At 42.4% G+C, this 16271-nt stretch overlaps 1 protein-coding gene and 1 long non-coding RNA gene across 2 annotated transcripts in view; one reads left to right on the top strand and one right to left on the bottom strand.

The window, feature by feature from the left end:
* LOC141779529 (uncharacterized) overlaps window positions 1–16271 on the bottom strand; it is a 128952-nt gene that overhangs the window by 30632 nt on the left and 82049 nt on the right. The window lies entirely within an intron of this gene.
* Window positions 7181–14722, top strand: LOC141779523 (methyltransferase-like protein 27). Its single transcript, XM_074654402.1, has 5 exons — window positions 7181–7309; window positions 7439–7567; window positions 7964–8099; window positions 8207–8299; window positions 14467–14722. The coding sequence occupies exons 1-5, from the start codon at window positions 7193–7195 to the stop codon at window positions 14706–14708; spliced, it is 717 nt and encodes a 238-aa protein (XP_074510503.1). The 5' UTR covers window positions 7181–7192; the 3' UTR covers window positions 14709–14722.

Raw genomic sequence — 16271 nt, 5'->3', positions numbered from 1 at the left:
AAATTTTTCTTGGGCGCTACCCACATAATCAGCTGTGCTGCTGATCCCACAAATGCATGATCCTTACAAGTTGGACATCATTGTGAAGGTAAATGAACAGGCTTTCCAACCATGTAAAATACAATGACCATTAGCATTGTAACAACAGAGAAATAATCGACCAAACACAAGTTTCCGAACTTTGTTTTTCCAGTATATATACATACACACACATAGTCCATATACAGAATACATACACATGCGTACATATATATACATATACATTAGGGCTGTCAAAGTTAACGTGATAATAAGGCGTTAGCGCAAATTTGTTTAAATGCCACTAATTTCTTTAAGGCAACTTGCGATTTTTAGGTTGTAGCTCAGTTTTAAAGTGATGAGTGAAGAAACTGGTATACGAAACTAGAAAACCTAGGGAATCTGTAATTTTATTAAGGCTGTTAAAGTTAACGCGATAATAATTCATTATTAAACTTGCTATTTTTAATTATCCTCCCAAAAAACAGACAGGCTGCCGTTGGGTCCGGCCGCTATTTGATCTCTTGGAGGTTGTAGCGGTTTTAAAGCTAGAGTGAAGATACTTGTATTATATGAAGAAGGTTAAATAACGGTACAAAGTTCAGCTAAATTTTAGCGAGGAAAAACAGTCATGGCCATTTTCAAAGGGGTCCCTTGACCTCTGAGCTCAAGATATGTGAATGAAAATGGGTTCTACCCATGTTTACCACTTTGGACTTAAAATGTTAGGGTGCAGATTGTATCCACTCAGACCCTCCACTGCTTTCTACTTTCTCAATTCGGCACACTGCGACTGGCTGCAGTGTTGGTTGACGGATACGGAAAGGATATGACGTCACGTTACTCAGACTACAACAATAAAAGCGGTAACTTCCTTCTGCCTCCACATAGACTCAAATGAAGCAAATATATCGATTCTGGCATTAAAAAATCTATTTCAAAATCATTAAATAAAAAAATAAAAAAGTGATACATATGCAAATACATTTTTTTTCCCACCACTAAAATATACTGGGCCTTTTCCATTAAAACTTTGTGTACTTTATGTGTTACAGGTTGCTGTGTGTCAGCGTACCTTGATGGAGATAACAAAGTGTCCCCCGTTCTTCAGGAAGTTGTGGGCGTTCAAAACAACAATCCTCGTCTGGTCGGGCTGGGCAACATCAGCAAAAATTACGTCCACCATGCCTACAGAGGGACAGACCGTTACTCTCTGGACACAAAGCATCTGCTTACACATTCACATTGCAGTGGATCCAGTTTGACTCCATGTTTCAACATTTTCAACAATAAAAAGACCAGTCAGGCTACATGCCAATGATGGGAAGTTAACACTTCAGGTGTGCAACAGGTTTGTTCAGACCAGACCTCCACAGGAACCATGACAACTCTACTCTTCTGCCAACCTCTGCGGTGTTACTGCGGCGGTTTGTGACTACCTACCAACCAGCATGCGGTATTTGTGAGGGTGGCGGGCGTCTTCGATGATCTGAATGATGTTGGTGCATTTCTTTGCCACGTTGAGAAGGTCACAACCTGATCGATGGGAAAACTCCACAGCGTAGACCAGCCTGTCCTGGAGCACACAACATGCAGGTTACCTCAATGTAACCTTTAAAATTAAAAAAAATATGTATTTTTTAAGGAAAAGAACACCAAGTCATCATTAAATTAATGAAGAAGAAGAAGAAGAAGAAGAAGAGAGAAGAAGAAGAAGAAGAAGAAGAAGAAGAAGAAGAAGAGAGAAGAGAGAAGAAGAAGGAGAAGAAGAATCCCCTGAGGGGAAATTACATTTTTTCACTCTGTTATTTTTTTCACACATACACACAGACCCGAAATACACACATGCACAAACAGGACCTATATACAGCTTAATGTTACATTATACATTTTCAAAAATGCATACGTGTTATTCTAGTGGTCTAAGACAGACCAAAAATATAAGTAAACATTAACAACTCTCTCCCAAATCCCAAAACTAGAGTGCTAAAACTCAAACTTGTGATGTCATAGGGTATTGTGATAGGGCTCATTACTAATAACAATGAGATGGCATACAGTCCCTGAATGCAGAGAAAACTAAGGAGCTTATAATTGACTTCAGGAGAATTAAAACTGTTCAATCACCTGTTGATATAAATAACTCTCCTGTTGAAATTGTCAACAGCTTCAAGTTCCTCGGCATCCATATGTCTGACTCCCTCTCCTGGTCCCTGCACATCAGTTGTGTCATAAAAATGACACAACAGAGACTTTATTTTTTGAGGTGTTTAAGGAAACATGGTATGTCCACAAAAACCCTCATCAACTTCTAGCGGTCCACAATAGAAAGCATCTTAACTGGATGCATACTGGTATGTTTTGGCAACATTACATCATATGACCACAAACTCCTGATGAGGACAGTGAAAACAGCATCTAAAATTATTGGATCACCACAGATTACCACAGTTACAGGACATTTACACCACTCGCTGCAGGAAGAAAGCACTTTGTATCATGCAGGACACAAGTCATCAAGCATATACTCTTTTCTCTTATCTCCCTTCAGGTGAAGCGCCTACTGAGCATTAGAGCTCGAACCTCTCGCCTCAGAGACAGTTTTTACCCTCAGGCGGTCAGACTACTGAACAGTAGCACTAAATGAATGCAGAGCTGTGGATTGTTTTATGGATGTTTTAGGTTGTTTTATAATTTTATTCTCAGGTATTGTCTTATTTATTGTAGTATTTATCAGTTGTACTATTTATAGATTTTAAGGGCTGAGAGAGAGAGCCAGGGTAAAATGCATTTCACTGTACACTGTACTTTTAAATGCATATAACAAATAAACTTGAAACTTGAAACTTGAAACTATTCAGTCAGGGTGGGAGGAAAAAAACAAAACAATTGCATCCAAACAAGAGTTAACATGTCCTCCAACTTGTTATCATAGTTTAGATTCACGCTAGACCTGTTTCCTGAGATGTACTGTACGTCCACCCTGAGGACTGTATAAATTCAACGCAGTCACCAGAGTTGTTCACAGAGCTCCACAGACACACTCAGATACCGACCAACACATCACAGGTGAGCTTTCTGCTGTTATAACAGGAGTTTTTCAGGGAACAATCGCTGCAGTATCTGCTCAGTTTACTCAACTTACATAATTACAGAATCTTTCTAATTATTTTGATGACATTAAAGGTCACCTATTATGCAAAATGCACTTTTCCATGTCTTTTAAACATCAATATCTGTCCCCAGTGTGTCTACAGGCCACCATAGTATCATAAAAGACCATCCTCTCTCGTTTTCTCCTCCTCCGTTTGTCCGGAAATGGGTGCAGAAAAAAAATTCGCTTTTTTCCTTGTATTCTGACGTCATTTGAGAATGCAAGCCACGTGAGGGTTTCCTGGTCGAACCAGAGCAGAACCTTCAGTAGCTGACCCCGCCCCACAGCGCGTCACTGTCTCTCCTCCTCAACCGAACTTGAGCAAAGTAGCTCCTACTGTTAGTCTGCAAGAACCAGCAGAACCGTCTTCATGTACTCCCATCATCTAAATATAACATGTTCTTTCACAAAGGCTTTATGTAATTACACTGTTTAAACAGATGATATTTATATATTATATATATTTGATGTCATGCATGTAGCAGAGTACAGGTAGTAAATAGTGACTTGTAAGCAACACAACACATTTCTGTTTCACAGTCAAACTTTATTTGAGTTGACAGATGACAATATTAATTATTCACAGCATTTGTAATCATCTCACCTGTTAGTTAGTTATGTTAACATGGTACAGGAGAAAGTCTTCAGCTCTGGTAAACTATGGTAAGCTAAGCTCCGGTGGTCTGTAGTCATGGTAACACAGAGACAGCTACTACTGTAAATAATATACCATTACTCTGATCTTCCATACATTTATCTTTTAGCAGAAATAATGAACTGACTACTGTTTCACATCTTCTATTTTCCACCCTGATGGTCGCTGTGTTTACACACCGTGTCATAGCGGTAGCATGTAGCTAACCCGTTAGCATGTGGCTACATGCTAACGGGTTAGCTCTGTATCTCCCATCTGCTCACAGCTGTCTGCTCTCAGCTATCTGCTCTCAGCTGTCTGCTCTCAGCTGTCTGCTCACAGCTATCTGCTCTCAGCTGTCTGCTCTCAGCTGTCTGCTCTCAGCTGTCTGCTCACAGCTGTCTGCTCTCAGCTGTCTGCTCTCAGCTGTCTGCTCTCAGCTGTCTGCTCTCAGCTGTCTGCTCACAGCTATCTGCTCTCAGCTGTCTGCTCTCAGCTATCTGCTCTCAGCTGTCTGCTCTCCTCTGGGATGATTCTGTCGGTCATTTCTCACAGATGGATCTGTAAAGACAGACGTAAAACAGAGTGTATGTTTACGGTTTACAGAGTTGATGCATGAGGTAAACACTGAGCTAACTAACAGAGATATAAACAGCATTATTTACCTGAGAGAAACCGTCAGGAAAACCTGGAATCTGGACCGCAGATGTTCATCATTTGTCGCCGATTTCTGATCAGATTCCTCCGGTAACGTGCGCTGGGTGAAGTTTCTGGTTTATAAACTTTAAAGTGGTTTATAAGCTCTATTCTAGCTCCTCTCTCTCCCTGCTCTCAGGACGCAAGGGGGGCGGGGAGGGTGACGCTGTGTTGTTGAGGACGTTTGATTGACAGAAAACGCTGACCAATCAGAGCAGAGTGGGAGGAGACAGAGGCTACAGACACAGAAATCAGCACTTTTGGAAATGGGCTGAAACAGAGGTTATAGAGACATGCTGGAATGCATGATCTGATTGTTTTTTTGAAAAAAAAAACTTCAGAGACATGGTTTGGAGGTGTCTGAGACCTATAATAACTAGTTTAAATGGAGTATAATATGTGACCTTTAAGTCTAGATTCCCTCACCAAAAAGAAGTTTATTCAAGTGTGCTACTTCTATTCTATTTAAAATAAGAGAGTATACTTTCAGTTTACTTTTTATGTACTTATCAATTATGTGGCGGTACTGATTCCCCCAGACTGTAGTTGATCAGTCAGAAGACTGAAAACCAGTTCCCATCCACATAATAATATAAAATAAAATGCCTCCTTAATAATAATAATGAAAATAATGAACAAATGCCTCTTCGATAATGAACAAATGCCTTTACCCTAACAAACAATTAAGGAAACTGAAATATTGTTTTTATTTTTCCTTTGACCCTCCTTTAAAGTTTCCCCAAATAAAATACACTAAAAGAAATGGGTATAAAGGGTTTAAGAGAAAATCAACAAATGACTAGAATAACAAAATAAAGCCTGCAGGCGTTAGGCTATCGTGAGGCAAACCAGATCCTTGCACAAATAGCGCCTAAACGTCCTAGTGCAGGTAACCCAATTGAATGGTATTTATTTTGTTTCCCCAACTAGGATAGTCAACACTCTCAATAAGCAAAACACAAAGAGCACAGAATCTCAAAAGAGCCTAAAACAGACCAATTTTCAACGTTTTGGGATTCTTCGTTCACCGTGGAGGCTTGTGAGAAAAACACATTTTTATTTTTTATCATCACAAAACATCAAGTCAAATAGCAAAAGGAGCTTAATGTAATACATGAATCATTGGCTAAGTACTATCAGTAAACCTATAGTACCTTTAGTACAAAATTACACTCAGATGTAAACTAGTAGTGTACTCAAAGTTTACCATTCTTACACTTGAAGTATACTTAAAAGTGGGACAATTTAGTCCCAAGAAGTATTGAAGTAGTACACTTACAAGCATATCTAGTACATTGATATACTTATAAGTATACTTTCATAAAGTATACTTGGGGGAGATATACTTGAATTTTACTTCATAAAATAAACTTGAAGTATACTTTGTCATAAGAGTTGTAGTAAAATGGTGCAGATATTTGGAGGTTTTCAGCAGCATCAGTTTGGTAACGCACTGACTCCAGCCAAACTAATACTTTCTGATATATATCATGTTGTATTTGCATGTTTACTACAAAGAGCTCTGAGCTTTACTGCTTTATCTTTGATTGGAATATTACCTGTATAATATAAAGTCACAGACGTGGTTGAAACCAGGACCTGTTTGGTCAATGTGCTAAATTGTGACCTGTGGTGGTAGTTTCTGTTAAAACAAGACACAAGCCAAGGTCACAACTTGTCTTTCAAGTGAATTTAATAACAAAGCATCTGCAGATGGACTCACGAGCACAGCCACCTGAGTGGGCTGTGGCAAGTGAGCCCCGAACACAAGGATAGTCAGGCCTTTATACATACTAATACATAACACACAGATAAGTGCAGAGTCAAGAAAAATCAGTAAAGTGAATCATTATCCTTAAGTGAGCACAGAACAGACAACAGAGCATCACAAGACATAACAAGTACTTCAGCCCTCTGTTGTCTATAGTCACAGAAGACAAAACTGTCAGGTCACTGTTTTAATGCTTATGGTGACAAGGTCCGTTAGATGTGAGGCCCTGAGATTCTCTAAAGGTACATGGTTAACTTTGGCCTATACTCAGATATGAAAATTTCCATTACAGACCGTTCTTACAGGGATTATTATTATTATTATTATTATTATTATTATTATTATGTTCATCAGCAGTTTTTTGTAGTGGTCCCAGTAATATGTAATCTTTTTGTAATGAATTAGCATATTACACACCATGGTTAGACTACGTTTGAGACAAATAATGGCGTTAAATTAACTAGGGACATTTCGGCTTTTTAATTTTTTTATATTTCGATCATTTTGGATGTGTTAATGCATATATCTGACAAAGGTGTGAGTTTTTTTGTTTTTTTTATCAAATCTTGGAAGTTGAACCTCAGCTCCTATAATAAGTCTATAATAAACTGTGTAGCCAAAATACAGACACTGAGACCGCTAAGGACACAAATGTTCCCATTGAAACCCATTAAAACCAGTGTTTGATCCCACGGCCATTACAGCATTAAATCATCCTTTAATATCTGTTCACACTTTCAATATCTTTTCAATTATTTTCCACCAGTCGGGAGGAGTTAATCGGTCCTCGGTTCCCCCTCTACACCGCAGTCTTGTGTTGGAGCTCCGGTGAAGTGACTTTATATTGGCTTCTGTCCCAGTTTCATTGTCTGACAATAAACGTCTATGGTCTGTCTCCCGGCAGGTTTGTCTCCTCATCATGTCCGACTCCGTCAGAACTGAAGACGATGTGAGGGTCGCATTTCAGTCCTGTAAAAGTCCTGATGCAAAAGATCAAGTTCAGTTCTACGACAGCTGGGCAGAAAACTATGAAAAGGTCAGTTTAAAGAACCCAGTCTCTGTTCAGCTTTGATGGGGACTGAATGCAGCTTAAACTCACAAATCAAGAAATACTCAGTTACAAGTAAAAACTACCAACTGGAGAATTTCACCTTTTTTTAAACAGGATGTCACCCTGCTGAGCTACAGAGCACCATACCTGGCAGTAGACTTCCTGTCTGATAACTTCTCCGGGAGTCCAGAAGAAGCTCGGGTTCTGGACGTCGCCTGTGGGTCGGGATGGGTCGCTAAACTGGTGAGACCGTTGCTATAAACTCAAAAGAGTCAACACAAGAATACGTTTTGATCAGACTTTATTTTGAAAGTCCAACGTTGATACAACAATATAAAATCTTTTTATTCTGCAGAGATGTCTGGAGAACGCTAAAGGCAGATTGTAAATATATAGTTTGAGTTGAAGAGGAACAACATACAGACAAGACATCTGCATAGAAATGTATATTATAAATCTGAAAGAGCAGATTCACTTTCATTTTATCAAATGTAACATGTTATTTCACCATCAATTGTCAATTCTAAATTACAGAATTATTTCCAGGGAAGTGTGAAGGAAGAGGAACAAAAAGCTCACTCTTAAAGGGTTAAAAAGTCAGTGTTAATGTTGGTCGTCTTCTTCTTCTTGTGTTTATAGATGGTTGAACTGGGCTTCAGGCACTTTGTGGGAGTAGACGGCAGTAAAGGCATGCTGGAACAAGCTGCTAAAACCGGCTTCTATCAGGACCTCAAACTGGCCTTACTGGGAACAGAACCACTGCCTGCACAGACTGGTACACTACACTCACACATGATTCACTCACTGCTCATCTTTAACAGTTTAAATTTGACGTCTGGAAACTGAACCTAGCTGCTCTTCCTCTTCTTCTCCTGGTTTCAGGTATGTTTGATGTGGTGATCATCGTCGGTGGTCTGGATGTTGGTTTTGCACCGATCAGTGTTGTCAGGGAGCTCTGCGCCGCCGCCAAACCAGGTAACCAACTAGCAACCACTTTTAGCAGCCATGGGAACATCTTTAGTAGTACTACTGTAGTCTTTGTGTCCCTTTTTTTGTCTTTTTGTGGTCGTTTTTTTGTCTCTTTGTTTGTTTGTGGCCGTTTTTGTCTCTTTGTTTTGTATCTCTTTATGGCTGTTTTTTATCTTGTCATGTGTTCATCTTGGCAGCTTAGTGTTTCCTTGTGTTTCCTTTGTTTCCCTGCCCTGTTGTCTCCTGTGTGTTTTTCCCTGTTTGTCTAGTATGTCAGTGTGTTGGGAGGTGTGGCCTTCCTCCTCCTCCTCCTCCTCCTCCTCCTCTGGGCGGGCATTGGGAGCAGCTGAAATCAATCATTCACAATCACCAGCAGTATATCTACCCCGGTCTTCCTGCAACTCATTGCCAGATCGTCCGTTACTCACAGTGGTACATTACGTATTCAGGCTCCTTTGTATTTTGGCTTTTTCGACTTGCTCATGCTCGTGGTTTTTTTGACTTTTGGATTCACACTGTTTTGTCCTCTGTTCAGGTTTGTTAACCTGTCAGCTGTTGCTGCTTCCTGGAACCAACCTGCCTGCTCACTCCTGCACGCTGCTCCTCCTCGACCTGGATCCTTACCTTTAGGAACTCCAGCCCTGTTCACAGTTCCATTTATGTTTATTTGTAATAAATTAGATTTGTTACAAATTCAAGAGACTTGTGTTTTTGTGCCTGCTATTGAGTCCACGCTTTCTTTGGTAAACAAGATCATAACAGAACGATCTGGCCTTACAAAATGGACTCAGCAGACACAAATGCAATTCAGGAGGCTGTTTCCAGCCATGATAATTTATTATCACACCATCACCAGTTACTTCAGGGTTTATTGGAGACCCAACAAGCCTTAGGTATCCAAATTTCTCAGATGGGGAAATGTTTGGAGACAATCTCAGGCCAATTAGCCCCATCCCCCGCTCTGCCTCCTCCTCCTCCTCCGCCTCAGCCACTCAGAGAATCACCTGTTCCCCCACCTGAACCATATGCCGGTGATTTGGGAAGATGTAAAGGATTCCAGCTCCAATGTTCTCTGTTTTTTTCCCGACAACCAGTCACCTTCACCACAGACCAAGCCAAGATAGCGTATGTTACAGGACTGTTAAGAGGGAGAGCACTGGACTGGGCTGAAGCAATGTTGGGAAGAGGAGGGATAAATTCTGTGTCCTATGATTGTTTCATGAGTGAAATGAAGAAAGTGTTTGATCACCCTGTGTGTATTGGAGATGCTGCTAAACGGTTGCTTAACCTACGACAGAATCAAAGAAGTGTGGCGGATTATTCTGTGGAGTTCCGGATTCTGGCTGCGGAGGCTGGATGGAATGACGAGGCATTAAAAGGAGTTTTTCTACACGGTTTGTGTGAGCAGTTAAAGGATGAACTTGCTGTCCATGATGAAACTAACTCCCTTGATGTTCTTATTGATCTGTCTATAAGACTGGACAACCGTATGCGGGAGCGACGCCGGGAGAAGAACTACAAATCCCACACTCCCGTGAACTCCTTTGCTGCGACCTCTACTCTCGCGAGAGTTGCCTCCGGCCCGTCAGAGACTCACGGCTCCGGTCCCAGCTCCTCTGCTCACTCTGAGGAACCCATGCAGGTGGGTCGGGCTAATCTCACTCCTGCTGAACGTCAGAGACGGATCCGAGCGGGTGAGTGTATCTACTGTGGTCAAGTCGGACATTTCCTTGCTGCATGTCCTCTCCGCCCAAAAGAGTGGGCTCACCAGTAGCTGTGGGGATACTGGTGAGTAAGACTGACGTCCCCACCAACACTAAACCTCGAACTCAAATTCCTGCTAAACTGTATGAGTACAATGTCCTTGCCCCTGTTAGCATTGATTGACTCCGGTGCAGAGCAGAGTTTTTTAGATGCTGAGTTAGTCTCTCAGGCTGGCATCAGTATTGAACCCCTTGAGACTCCTGTCAGAGTTTGTGCTTTAGACGGCAAGTCTTTAGCGTTAGTCACACACCGCACTGAACCTCTGTCTCTTATTCTGTCTGGTAACCACCGTGAGCTAATACAGTTTTTTGTTTTCTCTGCCCCTAAGACTCTTGTTCTCGGACACCCGTGGTTAAAGCTACACAACCCCCAGATCGACTGGTCGACCAGTAAGATTATGGGCTGGAGTAGTTTTTGTCATTCCTCGTGCTTGCAGTCGGCTTTACCACCTGTAGAGATCAGTGTTACTTCTCCGCCCTGTGTTCCTCCTGACCTGTCTACTGTGCCTAGTGAATATCATGATGTCGGGGAGGTTTTCAGTAAGGAGAGAGCCTTATCTTTGCCTCCTCATCGTCCATATGATTGTGCTATTGAGCTGCTACCTGGTACCACTCTGCCTTCAAGCCGCCTGTACAATCTGTCACGTCCTGAGAGAGGCACTATGGAAACCTACATTAATGACTCTCTGGCTGCAGGCATCATCAGACCTTCCTCTTCGCCTCTAGGGGCAGGATTCTTTTTTGTTAGCAAGAAAGACGAGACTCTCCGCCCGTGTATTGATTTTCGAGGGTTAAACAATATCACGGTAAAGAACAAGTACCCTCTGCCATTAATCAGTTCTGCTTTTGAACCACTACAGGGAGCCACTGTCTTAAGCAAGCTGGATCTGCGAAACGCGTACCATCTGGTACGGATTCGGGAAGGAGATGAATGGAAGACAGCATTCAACACACCACTGGGTCACTTCGAGTACTTAGTGATGCCTTTTGGACTGACTAACGCTCCTGCAGTGTTTCAAGCACTGGTTAATGATGTTTTGAGAGATTTTTTGGACCGGTTTGTGTTTGTCTACCTGGATGACATTTAGATTTTTTCCTCTGATCTCGCAGAACATCAGCTTCATGTGCGCCAAGTGCTCCAGAGACTACTGGAGAACAAGCTGTTTGTGAAGGCTGAGAAGTGCGAGTTTCACGTAAGCTCTGTTGGATTCCTTGGTTACATCATTGAGAGTGGGCAGGTGAAGACGGATCCGGACAAGATCAAGGCGGTGGCAGAGTGGCCTGAACCATCCTCCAGAAAGCTCTTACAACGCTTCCTTGGATTCGCCAACTTCTACCGCCGGTTCATCCGAGATTACAGCAGAATTGCTGCACCACTGACCAAGCTCACATCCCTCGCTGTTCCTTTTCGCTGGACTCCTGAGGCGGACCAGGCGTTTGCCTTATTAAAGGACCGCTTTACGTCCGCACCTATCCTGGTGCAACTTGACTCTTCTCTTCAGTTTGTTGTGGAGGTTGATGCCTCGGACATTGGTGTGGGGGCTGTTCTCTCCCAACGCTCCAGACCAGATAAGAAGTTACATCCCTGTGCTTTCTTCTCTCGACGCCTGTCTCCAGCTGAGAGCAACTACGACGTGGGAAATCGTGAGCTGTTAGCGGTGAAGTTGGCCCTGGAGGAGTGGAGACACTGGTTGGAGGGTTCGGAGATCCCGTTTATTGTATGGACTGATCACAAGAATCTTGCCTACATCCAGTCAGCCAAACGACTGAATTCCCGCCAGGCTCGGTGGGCTTTATTCTTTGGTCGATTCGACTTCACCCTTACTTACCGTCCTGGTTCCAAGAACATCAAGCCTGACGCGTTATCCTGGCAGTTTTCATCAGTGGAGTTACCAAGTGTTTCAGACACCATTCTGCCGGCAGCCTTGGTGGTGGGGACGTTAACCTGGGAGGTTGAGTCAGCGGTTCGGGAGGCTCAACGTAAAGAACCGGATCCAGGTACTGGCCCCGCTAATCGAATGTTTGTTCCTGTGTCAGTTCGCTCCCAGGTCCTGCAGTGGGGACACGTTTCCCGGTTCGCTTGCCATCCTGGGATGAGTAGGACTTTGTCACTCCTCAGACGACACTTCTGGTGGGCCACAATGGAGAGGGACGTCAAGGAATACGTCCTCGCCTGCACAGTCTGTGCCCGGGGAAAGACATCTCATCGGCCGCCTGTGGGGCTGCTCCGCCCATTACCCATACCTGGTCGTCCTTGGTCCCACATCGCATTGGACTTTGTCACTGGTCTTCCTCCTTCTAATGGTAAGACAGTGATACTTACCATTGTTGATCGGTTCTCCAAGGCCGTTCATTTCATTGGTCTTCCCAAGCTGCCTTCAGCACATGAGACAGCTGATCTCTTGACTAACCATGTTTTTCGTCTGCATGGTATTCCTGTGGACATCGTCTCAGACCGTGGTCCTCAGTTCATCTCTCAGGTTTGGAAGTCTTTTTGTCAAGCCCTTGGAGCCACTGTCAGCCTGTCTTCTGGTTTACATCCTCAGACGAATGGACAGTCTGAGAGGGCTAATCAGGATTTGGAATCCGCCATACGTTGTGTTGCTGCTACTAATCCCTCTTCTTGGAGTACACAGTTAGTTTGGATTGAATATGCGCATAATTCTCTCTTCTGCTGCCACTGGGGTATCTCCTTTTGAGGCCTCATTAGGTTACCAGCCCCCACTGTTTCCAGCACAAGAAGAGGAGTTGGCTGTGCCATCTGTGCAACACCACCTTCAACGCTGCCGCAAGGTTTGGAAGGACACTATGGCTGCCTTGCTTCGGACAGCGGAGAGAAACAAGAGGATCGCGGATCGTCACAGGACCCCTGCTCCCGTCTACATCCCAGGTCAGAGAGTTTGGTTGTCCTCCAGAGACATTCCGTTGAAAACTGACTCCAGAAAACTGGCTCCCCGTTTCATCGGACCGTTTGAGATTGAGAAAATTATTAACCCTTCCACTGTCAGACTCATCCTGCCTAAATCTCTAAGGATTCATCCATCGTTTCACGTTTCCCAGCTGAAACCGGTCCTCACCAGTCCTCTGGTCCCTCCAACCAATCCCCCTCCTCCCGCCCGGATCATTGACAACCAGCCAGCGTATACGGTCAGACGATTACTGGATGTTAGACGGCGAGGCCGCGGCTTTCAGTATCTGGTGGACTGGGAGGGATACGGTCCAGAGGAGAGGTCCTGGGTACCTCGTTCCCGCATCCTGGATGCTGAGCTGGTCCGGGATTTTCATAAGGCGCACCCTGACAAGCCTGGAAAATCGCCTGGAGGCTCTCGTTGAGGGGGAGGTACTGTCATGTGTTCATCTTGGCAGCTTAGTGTTTCCTTGTGTTTCCTTTGTTTCCCTGCCCTGTTGTCTCCTGTGTGTTTTTCCCTGTTTGTCTAGTATGTCAGTGTGTTGGGAGGTGTGGCCTTCCTCCTCCTCCTCCTCCTCCTCTGGGCGGGCATTGGGAGCAGCTGAAATCAATCATTCACAATCACCAGCAGTATATCTACCCCGGTCTTCCTGCAACTCATCGCCAGATCGTCCGTTACTCACAGTGGTACATTACGTATTCAGGCTCCTTTGTATTTTGGCTTTTTCGACTTGCTCATGCTCGTGTTTTTTTTTACTTTTGGATTCACACTGTTTTGTCCTCTGTTCAGGTTTGTTAACCTGTCAGCTGTTGCTGCTTCCTGGAACCAACCTGCCTGCTCACTCCTGCACGCTGCTCCTCCTCGACCTGGATCCTTACCTTTAGGAACTCCAGCCCTGTTCACAGTTCTGTTTATGTTTATGTTTATTTGTAATAAATTAGATTTGTTACAAATTCAAGAGACTTGTGTTTTTGTGCCTGCTATTGAGTCCACGCTTTCTTTGGTAAACAAGATCATAACATATCTTTTCTGTCTCTTTGTTCTTTATCTGTTTGCGGTCGTTTCTTTTCTCTTTGTTTTGTATCTCTTTGTTTTGTGTCTCTCTGTTTTTGTTTTGTCTAATCAGAGCCATAAAAACATTCATCACACTCAAATTACTACGAACAGATATTTTAGGAAAACAGCTGAATCATTTCACCTTTGAACATTTTGCAAATACGTTCAGTATGAACATTTCATGACTTTGCTGATTAATAAACCTTCCCTCATTATGTTGAGAAAGAAACATTATTAGGGCAGCAATATGTTCTCCCAAAACATATTTGCTGTTGTAAATTAGTAGAATAGAAATATTATTTCTAAGAGACAGAGTTGAGTCTTGTCTTGTAGGTGCAGTTCAGATGGTGAACGTTGGGATCCGTGAGTATTTAGGAGTGTTGGTCGTATAATCGGCTTCATCTAGTAATTAACTATTGATGAATAATTTGTGTGTTTTCTGCAGGAGGTTTTGTCTGCATCGCGAGAGGGGACCACAGAGGAACACCAGCTAATGAATACAAGAAGGATCTGGAGAGAGAGCTGCAGCTGATGGAGGAGGATGGACTGTGGAGTCCAGTAGGACTCAAACAGACTGACAGATACATGGAAGACCCACATCTGAGCCCTGAGATACTCAAGAGCCTGCAGAAGGAGGAGCGATACCTCAGCGGGAGTTTTTATCTGTACAGGAAATCCATCCATTAAAATCTATTAATAATCATACGTTCATTACAGAAGTGATTCAACATTCAACAGAAAATAAAGGAAAATTGACTCACATCAAATGTGGATTATTCATGATGTAATACAATCCAGTGTAATTTATGTCAATTTAAACATTTCTCAACAAATATTAAGCTTTTTTTTTCATTTTTTATTGTTGATGTCAGGTTTCTTAAAATTAAAGCTGCATTAATTGATTTTTTTTTTTTCTAATTGTCAGCAGAACAATCTGAAAACAAAACATACACTGAAGTAGCTGTGGCTAATATTAGCATTAGCAAACAGCAGCCTACTTCCACATCCAGCAGACACAAAGCAAGTCTAAAGTGCCAAAGTTAATAAATACACAAAGTATAATATTCCCCTCTGATAACGAGTCACAAAATGAAGAAATGCATCTAAAGTAACGTTAGCGCCTCAAACTGCAAATTTACCTGCTGCAAATATTAGTTTTTACAGCTTTTTTTAAACTTGAGGGCTAAACTGAGAGATAATAAAAGATGGAAAGAATAATTGTTGTATAATATTACATTTGTACAGTATATACTTTTACACATTTTAATGCAATTTTCAGAAAAGAAATTTAAATCATAACATTTGCGATTTAAATAATTTTTGTGTTTTTACATTAAAAATAAAGTGAACAGACAGATTTAAATGGTTGACAATTGAATAATTGTAAAAGAGATGAGTTATGGTACGTGTCCACAGGGGCGTTTTTTATGGCGAGGGATCACCTCGTTTCCCAGCATTGGACACTTGATGGGCTGCCACTAGACACAAGGCTCCTGATTGGATGAACACTTTCCCTCGTGGGCTGCTGCTCTCAGCTTTCAAACCAGAACCAACATGGCGGCTCGTTTTGAAACTTAGAAAATAGTTCACGAAATGTGTTTTATGAAAACATTTGTAGAAATAATCCATGTTGATGAATCTGTCTTTATTTTAGATCAACGGTTAGTTTAAAAGTTTCTAGACAGATTCCAGATTTGGCGAGTCACGCCGGACACCCCTGATTTGCATAGAGTAGCTGAGACCTCAACTTTATGTAAATGAGGAGCGGCAAACGTGATGCCCCGTCTCTCGATTCGCGCCGCCACGCTACCAGAATGCATTGCACGGCTGCTTAAACGATGAATGGGAAGTGTGGAAAGGATGGAGGCTGTGGACATATTTGTGATTCCGGTTAATTTCTACAAAAAGTAAAACTCACATCAAGTGTAAAATAGTCGTACATAACATATAAACATATGTTACTTTAAATGTTTTTCTGGAACCTCTTTGATTTACAGAGCGGATTTTGATTGTGAGGCTGTCAAAACATTCATTGAAAGAAGTTTAAAGGGACTATTTGTAACTTTCAGAAATGCTTGTTAACAGCGACACCTGTGGCCGTTAGGTCAACGAAAGTCAACATCGGGCTTGTGCTCGCTCTAAATAAACATGAACGAGCATCGCTCAAAACAGAGAGGCGACACACATCAGCTAAAACCACAATATCACTCTATATTTCACCTGCTTGGCAGTAATGTTAGCTGACCAGAC

The sequence above is a fragment of the Sebastes fasciatus genome, chromosome 12 (genome assembly GCF_043250625.1).
Source record: "Sebastes fasciatus isolate fSebFas1 chromosome 12, fSebFas1.pri, whole genome shotgun sequence".
In the NCBI taxonomy this organism is placed as follows: domain Eukaryota; kingdom Metazoa; phylum Chordata; class Actinopteri; order Perciformes; family Sebastidae; genus Sebastes; species Sebastes fasciatus.
The sequence above is the reverse complement of the archived record's forward strand: the minus strand, read 5'-3'. Positions and strand labels throughout refer to the sequence as shown.

Coding starts and splice junctions, on each gene's coding strand:
- LOC141779523 (XM_074654402.1), top strand. CDS start 7,193: ATGTCCGACTCCGTCAGAACTGAAGACGATGTGAGGGTCGCATTTCAG. Junction 7,310..7,438: donor GGGCAGAAAACTATGAAAAG/GTCAGTTTAAAG, acceptor TTTTTTAAACAG/GATGTCACCCTGCTGAGCTA. Junction 8,100..8,206: donor ACCACTGCCTGCACAGACTG/GTACACTACACT, acceptor TCCTGGTTTCAG/GTATGTTTGATGTGGTGATC.